This window comes from Topomyia yanbarensis, chromosome 2 (genome assembly GCF_030247195.1).
Source record: "Topomyia yanbarensis strain Yona2022 chromosome 2, ASM3024719v1, whole genome shotgun sequence".
NCBI classification, from domain to species: Eukaryota; Metazoa; Arthropoda; class Insecta; order Diptera; family Culicidae; genus Topomyia; species Topomyia yanbarensis.
The window spans coordinates 447646689-447664539 of record NC_080671.1 but is presented as its reverse complement, the minus strand read 5'-3'; the positions used below and the strand labels follow the sequence as shown (position 1 = coordinate 447664539).

At 37.9% G+C, this 17851-nt stretch overlaps 1 protein-coding gene across 1 annotated transcript in view; it reads left to right on the top strand.

The window, feature by feature from the left end:
- The window catches only part of LOC131685736 (uncharacterized), a 46117-nt gene extending 29676 nt beyond the window's left edge, over positions 1 to 16441 (top strand). The window contains exon 2 of the mRNA XM_058969646.1: positions 15147 to 16441. Coding sequence (XP_058825629.1) covers positions 15157 to 16356 — 1200 coding nt within the window. The 5' untranslated portion in view covers positions 15147 to 15156 and the 3' untranslated portion in view covers positions 16357 to 16441. The remainder of the gene's footprint in view (positions 1 to 15146) is intronic.
- The last annotated feature ends 1410 nt before the right edge of the window (positions 16442 to 17851 follow it).

Genomic DNA, 17851 nt, shown 5'->3' with positions numbered 1-17851 from the left:
TATCACGAACACGATTTGTTGCTCTATAATTTATTTTGCGCAGTTTTCTTTTTCGGTCCGGACATAACATTGAATCTAATCAAATGAATAACGATGTTCGAGGTCTTAAGTTTTCTTGTGTCAACTACTTGTACCTATTACTACTAGTCGCTAGTAGCTGGACATAACTATATGAAATTTCTTGAAATATCCTATATTTTGTGAAATAGTAGTTGTGTATATTAGCATGAAATTGAAAATAAAAATAGATATCTCCCAAATATCACAAGCACTCAAGATAAATCGTGAATCGCGTACTATGAATCATGCACAAGTCCACGAATCCACGAATAATGCTTTATGGGGGTGGAGATAGCGTAGTTGGTAAATCGATTGTCTTGTACGCAGCTCACCTCGGTTACATAAATAATATTTCATGATCTCGCGAGCACGGATATTTTCGTAACCAAAAAACCTATTTTAATCCAATTGTGCAATTGTGCCTTTCTCATTTTTCCAAACTACGATTCTATGGCTGGTTATGTTCAATACAACGGTGGAAATGAATATTACATATTCAGCACGATTCGCACATACATACAGCCACGATCTTGAGATGCTATGTGTCGACACTGAAACATCGCTTGAAACCAGCGGCGGATCAAGGAAGAGAATCCGGGGGGTCCGGACCCTGCCGAAAATTTTCAACCTGTTAAGAAATTTTAAATTAGTTTCAATTATAAAGTAGCAACCCCTCATTGCATACTCCTACCTACACCTAATTAAGTAAAAAAAAATCGCCGGGATTAGGTTGACGATTTTTAGAGTGATTGCATAACCTTTCTATATGAGAAAGGCAAAATGAGATTGTTCCAGAATTCATGGCATGTTATTAACGATTTTGGGAACAATTTTTTCCGTGTATATGAGACTCAGCCCTCCGGGTCCCGGATAGGCCATCGATTTTCAGAGGAGAAAAAGCAAAATCGGTTGTTATTGTTTTTGCTTTGTACATCACTAGAACAATTATGAAAGCATATTGGATCGATGTAAGAAAATAACAATGACCAAGCATCTCCACTAGTTACCTAATGTGGAGGCGTCTCGTTATTGTGGTCCTTCTTTCCTGCACATCCTACTCACCGTTCAGTCAGAATTGATAGTTGAAAGGCATCCGTTTCTCACACGCTGTGATGTGCTTTTCTCATAATCCCTCCGTTCACTACCATCAACCAGATGGCGGCACCTGTTGGTATGAGTGAGTTAAGCAGGCGAATGAAAAAAAATCACACAAAAAGTGGAGCAAGCAGTGGGAGTTTCCATCTCGGTTTCGAAATCTCCACCCACTTTTTCCTCGCGTCGACCACCGGTATTGAAGTACAAAACATCCTGTGCTCCTCATCCACCCCTACACCGTAGTATCTTTAATCGCGCATATATTTGTGGCTTCTTTCAAGGATTGAGCTTCGCTGTATTGTAAAACGTTGACAACATCACGACGAAAAGTATCCAATTCCAGACACAGAACGCAACGGTTGGATAAGCAGTGAGAACGCTAATTTCAATTTGTACCCGAAATCACACAGCTTCTTATTTGCTTTAGAAAATAAAATTATACAAGCAAGTTGAATTGTTTGCCGTGGATTTCCTTCCAACGGTGTGGGAGGAAGATTTCCTTCGAGCTCCATGACTTACCACCCCCTTCCCCATACGTCGGTGGGTAAGTTGGAGGAGAGGATGACTTCAACGAAAGCACAGCGACGATTTTATCGCACCGGCTTCGTGAAACAGCTTGTTGGAAGAGTTAATTTGGAGTTAATTATTTTCGCTCGAGGACTTCAAACGGTGGCGCGCTCGGCGGCTCGTGTCGATGCTTATCGCGTGGTTGTAGTGGAATGAGAAAACAGCACAGATTGTTTCGACTGTAACGGTTGATAAGTAGGTTCACCCCCACGGGGTTTATTGTGCTTTTATTCCGGCCGGCAATTATCGTTCGAATGGGCGGGGAGGAGGAAACCGCGACGTGTCCTTGATCTGTGTTTACATTGTGGACCATTAAAAATCAATGGTCGTGGCTTGAATACATTTCGAAAAGGCTTAACGTAGCTTTGCACTCATCATGGGGGCAGACATTGGGGATATAAAATGTTGGTGTGGACGAAGGATAAACTTTTTTTCCCCAGATTTACTTCGGCTAAAGGGTGTTACGATTAAAAATTTGGTCAAACAATAGTGGGTGTAAATCGGTCAAAATTTTCATTAAAAAATCAAATCGTGTTTCTTTTACAAGTTGTTACATATACAGAATAAAGAAAAAAATATTCACTCAAGCATTCACTTTTTATTTTAGTGTTTCGGATTCTCCTCGTCAGTAACTAGCACCAACTGGGTGTCTAGTTAGACGATGTATCTAAGCTAGTACCCAAATTAGCACTAGTTAGACACTAAAATCCAAAAAGTCACACGTCTTGTGTGAACACTAAACAACTGGCTTATACCGAGTGATGTCTCGATAGTAAGCACAGAAGTTCTGTTTGCCGACGAAGAATATGAACCGAAACTGTCTTGTGGTTTGAAGACCCAAACGCCTGAAATTATGCAAATCCCCAAAGGGAAAATTTTGGACGATGCCAAATTTTTTTCTGCATAAGGGCTTAGCTACATCGTCTAACTAGACACCCAGTTGGTGCTAGTTACTGACGAGGAGAATCCGAAACACTAAAACAAAAAACCGTACTTTATGTAAGGTATGTGCCCTTATGCACAAAAAAATTTGGCATCGTCCAAAATTTTCCCTTTGGGGATTTGCATAATTTCAGGCGTTTGGGTCTTCAAACCACAAGACAGTTTCGGTTCATATTCTTCGTCGGCAAACAGAACTTCTGTGCTGCATCTGCCATACGGGAGCGATGGGTGATAAGCCTAGTTTACATTTGTATAATGATGGAGCTATTCAAACAGGGTTGCTATGATTAATAATAAAATCAACTTGTTTTGAAGTCATGCTGTTTCTTTAGTTATTAACTTTTCTCAGCGAATTTTCACAAACTTACAATGTTCCACGAATGTGTTCAGTAGAAGAATACCTTTAGAAATATATAGTGTTCTAATGAATTGATTGATGAGGTGATTTTTTAAGAATTTATTTTCAATTTTAACCGATTTCCATACTAATTTCCATATAAACTTTGAAATTTGTGGAGGGTCCCTAGACACAACCGATCAGTACCAAAATTTGCAAAATTACTAAGGGCCATAAAAGGAATCAGTAGAGCCTGGTGGAGCTAAAAATCAAAAATTGAACCAGTCTACTGCACAGGCCGTTTTCGACGCCATTTTCACTTAAAAACACTGCATTTCACAAATGATACAAAATTTTATAAAAACTACAAAAACGAAACATCTTTGTAACTTTTCGCACATAAAGTCAGGTAGCTTATAAAATAAAAATAAAACTAAGAGGGACACCAACAATGAATAATAGTTTTCACTGTGTATTTTTATGAAGATCAAGCCATCAGTAAAATGGGATTAAAGTAATCATATTTTGTAACTAGCAGGTCGCTTTTTTCAACACTAATTCTTGAAAACATATTTTGGAACAAGTGGCCAACTGGCAAAATTCGCTTTGAGGGAAAAGATCTGAAAGATTCTTATTTGTCTGAAATTGGTTTGAAGGACGGTCAAAAATTTCTCCAGAAGAAAAAAATTTGCGTACAATAACTTAGGAGTCCTAAACCTTTGGTAATTTTTGGTTCTGTTCGGATGCGCAGTTTAGTTCGCTAGGAAAAATCGTTGGGCTCAGGAATGAAAACATATCTCAAGAAAAAAAAATCATATTTTATGAAAACTTTCCAAACCATAATTCAACTAATAATTTAATCTTCTGAAGGAATAGTCTAGTCTTCTCTAACTAGTCCAGATAAAGATTTGATAAGTGCGCAAAGCAAAATTATAAAGAACGCTGTTTCGATCTCTTATACATTATGTGAAGGCAAATAATTACGATTTAAATTCATGCTGTACTAAATTTTTCTAGACGCTCACCACTTTTGAGCGAAATGAGCGTACGGGGCTATTCGGACCCCCTACTCCATCAACCACCATTCAGCGGCATGCGGCTACGCACACGATTGCACACGCCACAGCAAAGAAAATACATGATGCGCCAATCGACAGCTGTGTTACATTAAGTTTTTGTAACACAATTTATTTTTTTGCTTCTCATATCTACACTCTCGACTGCAATACAGCACAGGAAATATATCACATTGGCTGGTTTTATTGATGTGTCATTTCTCGGGCCCGTCTGCTATTCAAAACAATTAATGTTTTCACCTTTCTTTTTCTAAATCGTGATCCGAATGGGTTAGCAGTGACGGACAAAACGATATGAGGTTCATATAAAAATATATGATTCTTTTTGCAATTTTTCTTTCATTAAATCTCAAATAATTTGCGCAAAAATATAAATTGCACACTGCAGTACCATTAAAAATTAATTAAATCAAATAATAGACCTGTTTGAAATTCTATCATCACTATTTAATAGGATAGTCATTAGACTGGTTCAATTTTTGACTATTAGCTCCACCAGGCTCCACTAATTCGTTTTATGGCCCTTAGTAATTGTGCAATTTTTGGTACCGATCGGTACCATAGGTTCTATTTCTCACTCTCATTATCAGTACTCTTTTTGCCTTGTGTGAATCGTTCTCGTGCACGCACCCGGTGTACATACACGGATGTTTGAACTATAGTTCGTACATGTTTCGCTTGGGAAATAATAGGAAACAATGACTATTAGACTGGTTCAATTTTGACTATTAGCTCCAGTATGCTCTACTGATTCCTTTTATGGCCCTAATTAATTGTGCTAATTCTGGTATCGATCGGTTGTGTCTACGGACCCTCCAAAAATTTCAAAGTTTATATGGAAATTAGCATGGAAAATCGGTTAACATTGAAAACCATTGTTCTGGTTAATAGATTGAGGAGGTGATTTTTTAAGAATTTATTTTCAACGTTAACCGATTTTCCATGCTAATTTCCACATAAACTTTGAAAATTTTGGAGGGTCCGTAGACACAACCGATCGGATTCACACAAGGCGAACAGAGTACTGATGATGAGAGTGAGAAAGAGAAAACTGATGCCAAGAGCCTATGCGTATGCACACCGTGTACGTACACAGGGTTCGGTTGTGCATGCGAACATGTGCAAGTGCTTTTGTACGACATAGCGTGTTTGAATTTGTACACGAAGTGTGGATTTAATATGAGCACATAATCAGAGCGAACATTGTGTACGATGTGCATATGGGAAGACTTGCAACATATTTATAAAGGTATGTAAGGTAAGGCATATTTGTAAAGGTATGTAGTTATGACTTACCATTATTTCTTTATCTTTTATCCCTATTTTTATTTGTTTAATAGGCTGTTTTTCAAAAGGTGGCACTCCTTTTTTCGAGAGGTCGTATTGATGTTCTTCGATTTTGATGAAAATTGCAGCGTGCATATGTGGAATGGACTTAGGTCAAATATTAAATTCCTACTTTGGAGAGAAGTGGGGTAAAATGGGCATTGATAATTGGCCGAAATCTTAAAATCTCTCTTGCTTTGGTATAACTTAATGAAATCTAATTCAGTTTAGCTTTTTTGAAATGTTTTTAGAAAGTGTTAAAATAAGATACATCTTTTCGATCTGTAACCGGTATAAAATATCTATATTAAATATCTATATTAAAAAATAACAAATTTAAAAACGTTATAGCTCTTTGCAACATTTGAGGAGGGTTGGTTTGCATGGATGAATTTTGGAATAAACATAGGGCTATAACTTTTTGGTAAAAACTATTTAGGGTGTTTTTAAAACTCTACAGTCCTTAGCACTTATCATTCTTTTGTGTTAGATTAGTATGGTAATTTGCTTTCATTCTTCGATTATCAAACAGTGTTGTATCTACAATATTCATCCCTTCAAACCATTGAGTAGATTTTTCTACTTAACCACAAATGTAATGTTTGCAGGAATTGTTTTGTTTTCTAACCTATTAAATTAATAAATTGGCGTATAAACAAGCGATTCTCGCGTGGATAGCAGTTGCAAGAGAACCGGGATTTTTAATTATCACTTTGAATGACACTACATTGCTACATTAATATTGCTAATTATGCATATCACAAGCACTAGTCACAGACGTTGAACTCGAGTAAATAAGGGATAATTTACTCAAAATAATCATTTGTTCAATTAAATGAAAAGTCCTGGGAAATCCACGAGACGTTTGTTTGACAATTCAGTGACGGGGGAGACCGGGGCTAGTTGGCAGTGTTCTCAATTTTCATTTTTTACTTCTTTGATGTACACGCGCTTCTCTAATAAATATGTCATAGGTAAACATAATTCCGTTGCAAAAAATGATGTTTTCATGTAGCTTTCAAATCATTCACAATATCGCCTTGATACCAAAGGGAAAGTTACACGAAATTTTATGGGCCTTTTGAAAAAGTTACTATTGTTGATGGAGAAACGCGAATAACTTATGAAAAGGTCATAATAAAATAAAATAATTGTGTTGTTAAAACAAAACTTAAACTATCTCGAAAACTGCTACATTTCAGAATATTTTTGTTATGTGCATTTTGATTTAAAATAGCGTTTAGAGTCATATTCCAAAAGAAAATTGTATTTTTGACGGCAAATAGTATGAGTTGTAAAAATAGGTCAAAAGTTGTTGTTATGATAACTTTTTTATTGAAAACTTCTCCATAATCCAAATACACTGAAAAAGTTTCTTTCACGTGATATGATACTTAGAATTGTATTCTGTAATAAAATTACAGTTTTGTATGCCAATTAGTATGAAATTTAAAAACAGACGGCGCCGGTGGTTGAGTGGTAAGCGTGACCGCCACTCATTCCAGTTGGCCTGGGTTCAATTCCAGCCGAGGTCGATGAGATTTTTCTGAGGTGAAAAAATCTGTGGCACGTCTTCCTTCGGAAGGGAAGTAAAGCCGTTGGTCCCCTGTCCATGGAATTGGTGGATCGATATCTAGTCAAGGTAGTGGAATCACCTCTCTGGCGTCGGTAAAGAAGAAGTATATCTAACTTCTATACTCTACCAACAAAAATATCCTCCTCCCGTGATACTTGTGGAGTGCGCAGTAGTATATACGGCCTCTAGCAAAAGCAAGTATCGGACTAACCATTTCTTCCCTTTCCTTCCGCGATTTACGGTCGGACCTGGCCGGTGCCGGTATTGATCAGAAACACTTTAGGATTACCAGGAGTTGCACATTGAAAGATGTTTCGCCAATCCCAAGCATAATTATCTACTGATTCCCTATGCAACTTCAGCTAGTCCCGATCGACAACGGAGTAGCAGCCAGGGGTGGTCGCACAAGCTCAAGCTCATTACTATGAAATTTAAAAACATGTATAAAGTTATTGTTAGAAAAACTTTTTTTACCGATAATTTCTACATCATGCAATTACATTCAAAATGTTTCTTTTATCTTTAGGTTTTGATTGACATAATATAAAAAATTAAAAAATGGGTTTTCTACAATTTAAATTTTTAACATCAAATTTTGTTTTTGTGAAAAACGATACTTTTTTTCAGCCTATATTTTTTTCGTACCGAAGTATTCATTCACTGTAACTCGTTCTCAGATAGTTTTGCTGCCTAAAATACGATAATCGAACAAAAAAAAATTGTTCGATTATCGCCCTTTTGAAAAGTTGCTCTTGTTCCGAAATATTGCAATTGACAGAGAAAATCTGGGAGATTCATAAACCGGAATCACCTTAAAAGTTTCGCTCGAATCGACGATGGTCATATTTTGCCGTCGGCCGGTTTCTCATAGAATCCCTCTTCTGTACAATGTTTTCCATGGTGCAGTGTCTTTTTGCAGAATTTGCGCATATGAATCTGCCCTGCGTGTATAACCAGTATTACCTAATGAGACGTTACATTTTTAGTTGATCTGCATAAAATAGTTATGTAATCAGGAATTTGTTTGTTCACAAGCATTCTCACCACAAGAAATGAGTTAGTGACACCCGGGAAAATGTTCCTGAAAGTTAAGTAAACCACTTTTCCGTGTCTTGACATATTTTTTTATCACCATGTCATGGCGGAGATAAATCATGTAAGCGGTGCGGTCTAGAGCCGTTGTCTATATATCCGAGGATGCTGTAGTTATCGATACCGCATTCGTTGGCGTGTGTTTCGGCGGAACAAATGACTGTGCTTGGTTAATGTTTGATGTTATGCAATTGCAGGGTATTAGCTGCTGACAGATTGAGCACCTTCTGCACTTTTAGCAATTGTTTCACTTCTCAAATAGCTGGTCTTACAGAACTTTTTTAAAAACCAATAGCAGTACAATTCGGCTACAGTGGGACTAGTTTTTGCCGTGTATCTATAGCTGAACGATTTTTAGCTTCGACTCTGAACGAGATGAGAAGGCAGACTGACCTCAATCAACTGGTAATCGAAATAAATATTCATTGTATATTTGTATTTTTATAACACGTTAAAGTATTTTGTCGCCTAAAATGCTCGCATAGCCGTCGAGAACCGCTCCGGGCCCCGGGGTTTGAAGTACTGACGGGCCCTACCATATATGACTTCTTATTTCAATATCCATTAGTGAAACTATACGGATGCAACCGTATGTAATAGACGGAAAGAATAATAATAATTAATAAAGCAATATTTGTGACTGGCGATGACTTGCGTCCGACTTGCCATTGCATTTGAAAAACTTTTTTGCGGCGTTGCCATACAGTCCATATCGCCATCGTTCATGCTCCCTTGACGCACGTTAATGCTACCATCGTTAATGCTGCCTAGAATCAGAGCTTAGAAAAATTGACATCCCTTCGTGAACTTGAAAGAGAAACAAAATTCAATTCATGCCCGCCGCGATGAATCGAATGTTTGGTTTGTTTCCCTCGTCCTTCGCTTTTTCGCTACAACGCATTCATGTTCGCATATGTTCGGTTTCAGGAGCAAACTGAATCTTGTTTCTATGCTAGCTCTGAGAGGGATTATCAAGCACAAGTGCACCAGATATAGATTACGCAGTTCAGTTATGCTCAAAAATGTAAAAAACTTCTGCCTTCAAACTGTCCACATAATAACAAATGAATGCTTTGGTTGGTGAATGAATTTATATTTCATCTGCACTCAACCATTCGATTCTGCATAAAATTTCAGTCAGTTTGGAAGTGAATGATTGAGGGAAGCGTTGGAACTGAAAACTGGTTTCAGCAAATTAATCAGAAATAGGCAACTGAATGTGAAATTTCGCACCACTGATGCTGCCTTGTTTCTTGTTGTTGGTACATGTTGTTGATTTTGAGGTACTGGATGCAGCTAATGCAGATGCCACTATGACCTGAACGAATTTTCTTAATCGGTTTCTGAGCATGCTAAAATCGGTTTTGGAATCAGTTGTAACATTTGCGCTGACATTCAGAGAGAAAACATTTCTAATGCGATGACTGGGATCTAACAGCGAAGTCTGCTGTTAAAAAGACTGAGGTGGAGAGTTGTGAGAGAAAGAGTTTCAACTTTTGGTGGAAACTAATGGGTAGAATAAGTATCTAGTTAAATTCCCATATTTTTCTGCATCAAATGTGTATACTGCAACCTCCATTTACGAACCAAGCCAAGGGTTCGTAAATTGAATTAGTTCGTTTTTTGGGATTTAGATCGTAAAAAAAGTTCGCTTACATTCTTATTAAAATTCGTTGGTTGAGCTACATTATCGATAACCCTAACAATATAGGTGTGCCCGGAACGGGCTTGACAAGTACATGATGAAAATAGATATTTGGTAGCTTTTTGAAATCAAAGATGGAGACTTCCGATTGAACAATAATCTCGATAACCCTAACAATATGGGAATTTTTGAAACGGGCTTGACGAGTAGATGATAGAAATGGTAGCTTGAAGCTATTTCGAACAATATCTGTATAAACTATGAGGGTATTTTCAAACGGGTTTGACGAATAGATGAGCGATGCCCTTTTATAGCGTGTTCTGATTGAGAAAAGTTTTCTATAATCATATCATTCGCATCACAAATCACTATACCTATATCTATTATATGATTATCTTATTTCTAAAACGTCAATATTTTAGGTTATAGTGATGTCTTAACTGGAATTCGCCATCTTGGTTTTCAAAATGGCTTCATACATTGATTTTCGTCATCTACTCTTCAACCCCGTTCCGAAAATATCCAACTTTTATGAGTAACAGTTAGCTAAGAATATGATAAATTGTATACCACTTCATACTGCACACTTCGAAAAACACTTATGATAAATGAAACCAGAATGGTCCAATTGCACTGTTCAATGAATCTAAATGGGTTATGTTCACGTTCTTCAGAAAACCATTGGAACGATTGGAACGTAGTTGATTGTAACATATTTGCAGTGTCAACAGAAACAATAAACTTCAACAATTAAATTAAAATAAATTTAATTTAGTTGAAAATGCGGGCCCCCAAAAGAGACATGGGCCCCAGGGTAGTTGCGCCCCCTGCCTCCCCCCCCCTCTCGTCGGGCCTGAATGCTTGTGATATGTTTGTGATATCTATAAGAACCTAATTGTTATGTGCGAAATAAGGAAATCAAATCAGTTCAATTCAGCCACCAGCACCAGCAGTCGGTTCGGTTGCCCAATATACTCGCAGTTGGTTTATTTGCGTCTGATTCCTTATTACTGCGTTCTGTGTCTTTATTTTTGTCAGTTACTGCATATTCCAACAGCATATCAAAACCGACTCCTACATTAACATGTCGCATTGCTTTCCCAAAAAAACTGCTTAAAAGCTATTATTACAAAATTTTCTCAACAAATATAAAATAATTATAAAATCTTGTTGAGTTTATATTTTTAAACGAGAATGACGAGCTGATCTGCTACCTTCTCATCTTGTTTACAATAAAAGCTAAAAACTGCTTCACCGCTACCAACAGATAAATCTACCCGTGTATCGCTTTGTCTAAACCGCAGAAGCAAAATATCGTGCTCCAACCTACTGTGTTGAACTTGAACAAAAATGAGGGACGATCAAAGTAGAAAGTGTGTTTCAAACTCTATTCCTGTTTACTTTGCGAGATGTCCCTAAAAATCACTTGTTGGAGAAATGAAAAAAATGTAAATTTACAAATGGAACTAAAGATGTTCAATGTCTACACCCTACCATTTCACCATGTTAGACATATTGTACTGACAATTTTCCAGACTATTAACCAAGTAGAAGCGTTGGTTGCGCGAAACAAAATATTTCGTTGAATGTGGAAACAAGAACTCAGTACCTTTGGCGAAGACACAATCGCGGTACGAATACACGAATTAGCTCCGTGTACCCCTAATAACGTTTTTAACCAATGTGTACATTTTTAACAGACCGAAAGGGTACCCGCGTACCCCTAAATTGAAAAGTTGGAACCATGGAAATTTTAGCAGCAGCAATATAGTTTGATTTTAATATTTGAATGTATACAATTCCTCTAATCAAGATTCAAATAAGTGAGTTGAGAAGGGTTCGTCAGTAACACTAGCACTGGGGTCTGCCGCGGCTCTCGACAGACATGATGCCACAAATTAATTAAATCGCAAACCAAAAGCTGAATACTGCTCACAACTATTTTCTTCTGCTTTGAGTAGTTTCACCGTTCCCTTCAAACAGCACAATACGAATGGTATTACGAACACTACAGTTGACATATACTAATAATTTCACTTAATTTCAGTGGCGGCTCTGACCGAGATAGGGTGAAAATTCTCCGATCAGTTTACGAAAGACTTTATTATAAACTTGTTTTATACACACACGATATGTTAAAGTCATAATATTCATCAACTATTAAAAATATGCAAATTTTAAATAGTCTCACGATTTTAAACGTATGGGGACACTTTTTTACATTTTTTGTCCTGACTATGACTATCCATTAAATAGAGGGGCACCTTTTCAAAATCAGTTGGAAAAATGTTCATACATTTTGTATTAACTTCTACAAAATAACGCAAAAACCGATTTTCAGAAAATCTTCCGAAAAAACGAAATTTTTCTTTCAATTCCAGACAAAGCCATCAATATGGAGCATCTTGTCGAATATTGGGAAGCTATATAAGTCCCACATGTATTTTTGTACTTCATTCATCATTCGCTAGTCGAATAAGAAGCATGTTGATACGCGGTCAGAAGATGCGGTAAGAAGAAGGCAAGCTAAAATTCTAAAATTTAATCAGTTATGATTTAAATTCAATGACAATCTACTGCAATCTGCTTATTACACGCATTGCAAAACAAAGGAATGTGCCAGCATGAAATACCTATTTTGAAGTAAAAGCCCAATTGATTAGAATGCGGTTAGTAGGCGGTGGTCAGCTATTTTCGTCCGCGTCCCTTGTCACCAATTTTTATACAGTGATTCATCAGCAGTGCTATCTTTGAAAATGAACCACCTTGGTTATGCAACTAATATTTTTCGATCTTTTTTAAATGCAAATAATTAAGCAATCTTCATTTTGGTATATTCTGAATTGCACATATTTTGTCGTATGTAATTTTAAATGTACTTTCATTTGATGGCATTGTAAGGGAACACGTATCCGCCGGTTGATGCCAATCGAGCTGACATTTCTTTAGACTGAGCGAACTAATTTATTTGTTTGTTTAGTGTTTATTTGACTAACTAGGCAACTAATCCAATGGGTCTTTATTGCGTGTGTGAAATACGCATGGTCTTGTCTGAGTGAATGACTTTTGAATTATGTATAAAGGTGGAGAATTGACAATTCAAATCCAATTACCAATTTGCGGCAATCATTTCAGCACGAGGAACAAATGTTTTATGGTCATATTTAATGCTTTACGTCCATTAACTCATCAGTCAATTATACTGAGCTAAGAATAAGTACGTACTATTTGGAAAAGGAGGGTGTTTGATTCGTGCATGATGTTAATATCGTTTAGGAACGCAGCATTTATATTTTTTCGGTTTCGCGTCTTCATTGTAATATCGGAACGTTTACTCGAACGAGGTTGAAAATTTCAAGTTACGGGATCTCAATATGCTTGTGATTATACCAATAAGGACCATTTATAAATTTTGCCACGCTATTAGGAGGAAGAGATGTGACTAATTGTGACATAAATGGGAGGGGAGCACGTCATGTGCTTTGACGCAATCGGCCGTTTTACGCACGATTGCGCCATGTATATAGGAAATTCCATAGAACATGGACACTTTTGCGAGTAGCGGCATAAAAGTGCTACTATAAAATGAAGGAAAAACTAAAAGAATTTGATTCTTTTTAGACCAAGGGGAAAAATAACGTGGTAAAATGACAGAGAGTTAGTTAGTATTGGGTAATCTTTGCGTGACATAATTCATGAATGTTCCACAATACCACTTTTAAACTCATTGCTTACGATCCATTTTACATTGTCGACGAAACTCCCGACAGCCGGCTGTCCGGAGTTCAAGTTGTTTTCGATGAAAAAATCTCGATAAACGATTAGCCAGAGTTTAAACGCCTAGAAGATTTACGTATCCTACAGTCAATAAACTATTCAAACATGCACGAAAATATATTCTCAGTCGCATCGCTCGCTTGAAGCGAATCTTGACTAACAACCCACCCACTACCCAATCCGTGGTACTTATGGGAGTGTCACTGAGTCGGGGCCTTCCGTTAAGTAAGTACCACATCAACACTTCCTTTCTCATCCCAAGTTACGGTAAAGATGACCGTGGCCCGCAATGGTGGCTCTCAGGCGAAACTCTCGCTTGGACTGGATCAATTGTTATTCCCAAACAATGCTCCTCAAGTAGTCTGGTTGGAAATGAGAGTCATTAGTCTGCAATCTACGAAGTATACCGTGCTTACGCAACGCAACGCAACGCAATTGATTAGAATGCGGTAGTACTTACCATATTAACCAAGAGGTATAGGGGAATAAAGTAGTATTCAAAAATCACCACCTCAATCTCTTTCAAACTGGTTTGTTTTTTCACGGCATCGTTAATTTAAACGGCCTGACATTCGAACAATACCAAATATATGTATATTCAAACATGGGACTCCTTTCATTAACACCCATCTCATCCCATATCGAATGGTCCCTCTTTTCGTACAATGTACAGTCCATCTATCATAGCTATAGTGACAATGGCAACGACAGATGATACGTTCACAAATTTACTTTCGATTTATTTTTCGATTAGATAACACGACACATAGACATACCTTATCTAGTTCAGCCAGCTTCCTCGAAGAGCCTCAAGGTGTGCAAATAATAGCTTTCCAAGGGAGTAGTCACCGTCTTCATTATTCGCGTTCTAAGACGAGAAAGTTGGAGGAACACAAAACGTCTGCTGGGTGTCATTGGTCTATGGATTCAATGTTGTTTCCCCCTCCCAGCATCTCTTTCGAACTGTCTGCCAAAGAAATGTCCCCAAAGGAATTCCTGGCACGATTTGTGGAACGGTAGGAAGCTTACCTTTCGGGTGAGAATGAGGTCGTTGTTCGTATCCTTTCTTTGGTAGGGGGATTTGTAGATTTGTAGAATGTTTTGTTTGCATTTAAATTGTCGACGTTTCTGTTTGCAGAAATGAATAAGTGAAATGGAAAATAAATCGTAGTGTGATGAGGGCATGTCCAATGAATAGATTTTGTTTTCAAGCCTACGGGAAGAGATAATTATTGCTCTCCTGTATTGTAGTGTTCACACAACGATGTTTGCAATTTGGTTAATAAGCTTTTATTTTTTCAGCACGAAAAACGCTCAAATTTAATTGCCATAAGTTTTAAAATTGAAAAAGTTCTGAACTAACTTTATGTTCCCGTTCCATTTGTGGAATTTTCTCCTCAACAGTATATGTTTGAATAAAAGCAGCCGTTTCCGCTGCATGTCATGCATGTCGAAACGGAAGCATGATAACTTGTACGTTTCCTCTCAACGGCGCTGTCGATGTTTCATTTCAACTCAATTCAAATTAACTGAAAACATTTAAACTGCAATGGTATGCACATGGTGTGATATCGCAATGACTGATCATTTCAATCAAATATTCGCATTGAATTAATTTTAATCGGTTCATCAATTATCATTCTCTCCTTTCAGTTGAATAAAAATGACAGATGAGCTTCAAACACAGCAGCAAACCCAACAGTCTCAGCCCCAGCAACAACAGCCAGCCCAACCCCAACAGAAGCAGCGGCTCGGGCCCAACGATTACCGCAATTCGGAGTTTGTAACGAAACTGATGGCGGCTAATCCTCCCTACCTTTACTCGCCGGCAATCGGACCGCATAATTTCTTTTTTAGTGAAATGCTACGATCGCTGGTCGCAAATAAACGAAACGAAAGTCTACGCAATGCTGAACAGCTCCACCACCACCAACAGCAGCAACAACAGGCAGCTCAAGCACAAGCACAGTCCCTGTCGTTGCCCACACGTAGACCCAGAAAGCGGTCCTGGTCACAGCACCGACTATATCCAGAATCACCTAAAGATAGTAAGGACTCGGAGGAGAAAATATCGGGACAACCGGAAAAGCCACTAGAACTGACGAACAAACTTTCAGCATTCACGCGTAACATAACATCCAAATACGAAGACACCAGCGATAACTATAAACCGCCACTGGATGCCAAACCTTCCAGTGAGAAGTCTCCCGTAAACAACAATCTCATCCCGGATCCACCCACAGCCTCCTTACCACCTTCCGATCTAATTTTGCCCCCACCTCCGCCGGTTTGGTATCCGCCACTCTATCCACCATACGGAATTGATCCCCTACACTTCTTCATTGACCTACGTGTCTCCGGTCACATCTATGACCGCAAAAAGGACCTTACTTCGCCGGATTCGGAGAACTCAGCAGCAGCCGTCAAAAACGAACATTCGAAACTCATCGGTGCAAATGATCGGCAGGGGTCTGCCTTCAGCGTCCCCAAGCCACGTGACGGCCTGAAACCTACCACGGCAATCAACTTAAGCTCGCCTCCACTGCCCTCGTCTGAAGGCGACGAAAAACCACCAACCGATCACTCGGCCCTTTTTCTGAGCGAATTCAAAGAAAACAAGTACGACATCATCAAGAACACCAACTATGTCATGCAGAATTTACCCCGCATCTACAGCGACTTGAATCACACCCAGAAGGAGACCGGAGAGGACGACATGAACGGGAATCTGAGTGACGATCAGTTGGACTGCAAATCGGTCGGTTCGAATGAAGACTACATCGGCGACGACGGGAAATTTCGGGATTCCGATCTGAACGTGATCTCCGACGAGGATGAATCGATTGCCGTCGATGAGAATTGAGTTCCGTTCGGTGTTTTCTCTTGGTGTACATTTGAATGTTATTGCCGTGTTATTAAAGTAATTGATACAGTGTACTGAATTTAGACTTCGGGACGTGCGGTTTCAATCGATATCACCGGTTTCTTAATAATTTGTTCTTATTTATAGGGGAACCTAAGGCTAGTTGGTGACGTTTTTCTCCGACATATGACACTGCCTCTGGGCGTGTACTTCAAGTAATATGGGAATATATTCTGCGATGTGTTTATGTTGCATTACACTTTGCTTTATAGAAGTTGCGAGCAATGTTAGGTTTTCGAGCGCAATAATTAAATTTTTTTAATTTTAAGCATTTTGTGTTATTGATGATGAGTTTAATCTACTCCATTTGATACATTTTTTGATTGTGTGTGAAAGATTCTTTCATTATCAATATGGATATTGCACACAACCACAAATAAAAATTTCCCTTAAATACTTTTTTATAAGACAAAGCATGTATGTCAAAAGATCAACATTGTTTTTTCAGGCAGAGCTGCTGGACGTTTCGTCAAACTTTACTGGGTGGCTTAAATCATAACTCTTAGATTGTTTTCTATCTGAGAAATTAGGAATATAATTTCACCAACTTGTCGGGCCTCAAGGGACATTGCTTTTTCTTTATTCTTCAATGACGTTTGTTATGTTATACATCCAAAGCATAAACTTATATACGTTGATGATCTCAAAAGATTTCGCATTGTGCAGTCTATAAAGGATTTCATGGAACTACAGCAGTACTTACACGGGAAAAAAATGTTCTTAAAATAGTGAAAGAGTGCCATGAAATCTGGAATGTTTTTAAGTTACAAAAACCATAAACAAAACGATTTTCTGTACGTGAACTAGTTCACAGCTTAATGAATATTATTCATTAAACCAAAGGTTGACTCATGATGTTATTCATAGATTTAGCAACATTACACACCTAGAAAAAATCGTGTAAATTTACGTCTCCTGACCCTGACATATACGAGCATCAAAAATGACTTAGTTTTACGTTTGGTTTTAATTTTACATGACGTTGATTTTCGTAAATCGTGTAATTTTACTCCACATATTGCGTTTGTTTTCAGTGGCAGTAAGTGTAATTTTATGTCATTGCGCATGTAAAGTATATGTTTCATGTAAAATTAAATGGAACACGGTAATGTTTTGTCATTTCGAGAATTACGGGTTGCTAAATTGTGTCATGTTTGCAATTACGTCAATGGTAAAATTCATAATTTTTTGGTGTGTAGTTCACAAAATCAAAACATTCTAAATATTTTCTCGCGAACTATCTAGTCTAGTCTACACATTCACAGCCAATACATGTATCAGGAATCAGAATATATTGGCTCAAATGGCACGTTCCCCGTACATAGTCGGGGATTTGTGCCTTGCCGTGTGTTTTCATCATTTCCTGAGCGGAAGGAAAGGACAAGGAGGTGTGGGGAAGTAGACTTGGAAGGGTGGGAAAAATAACAGCACAAAA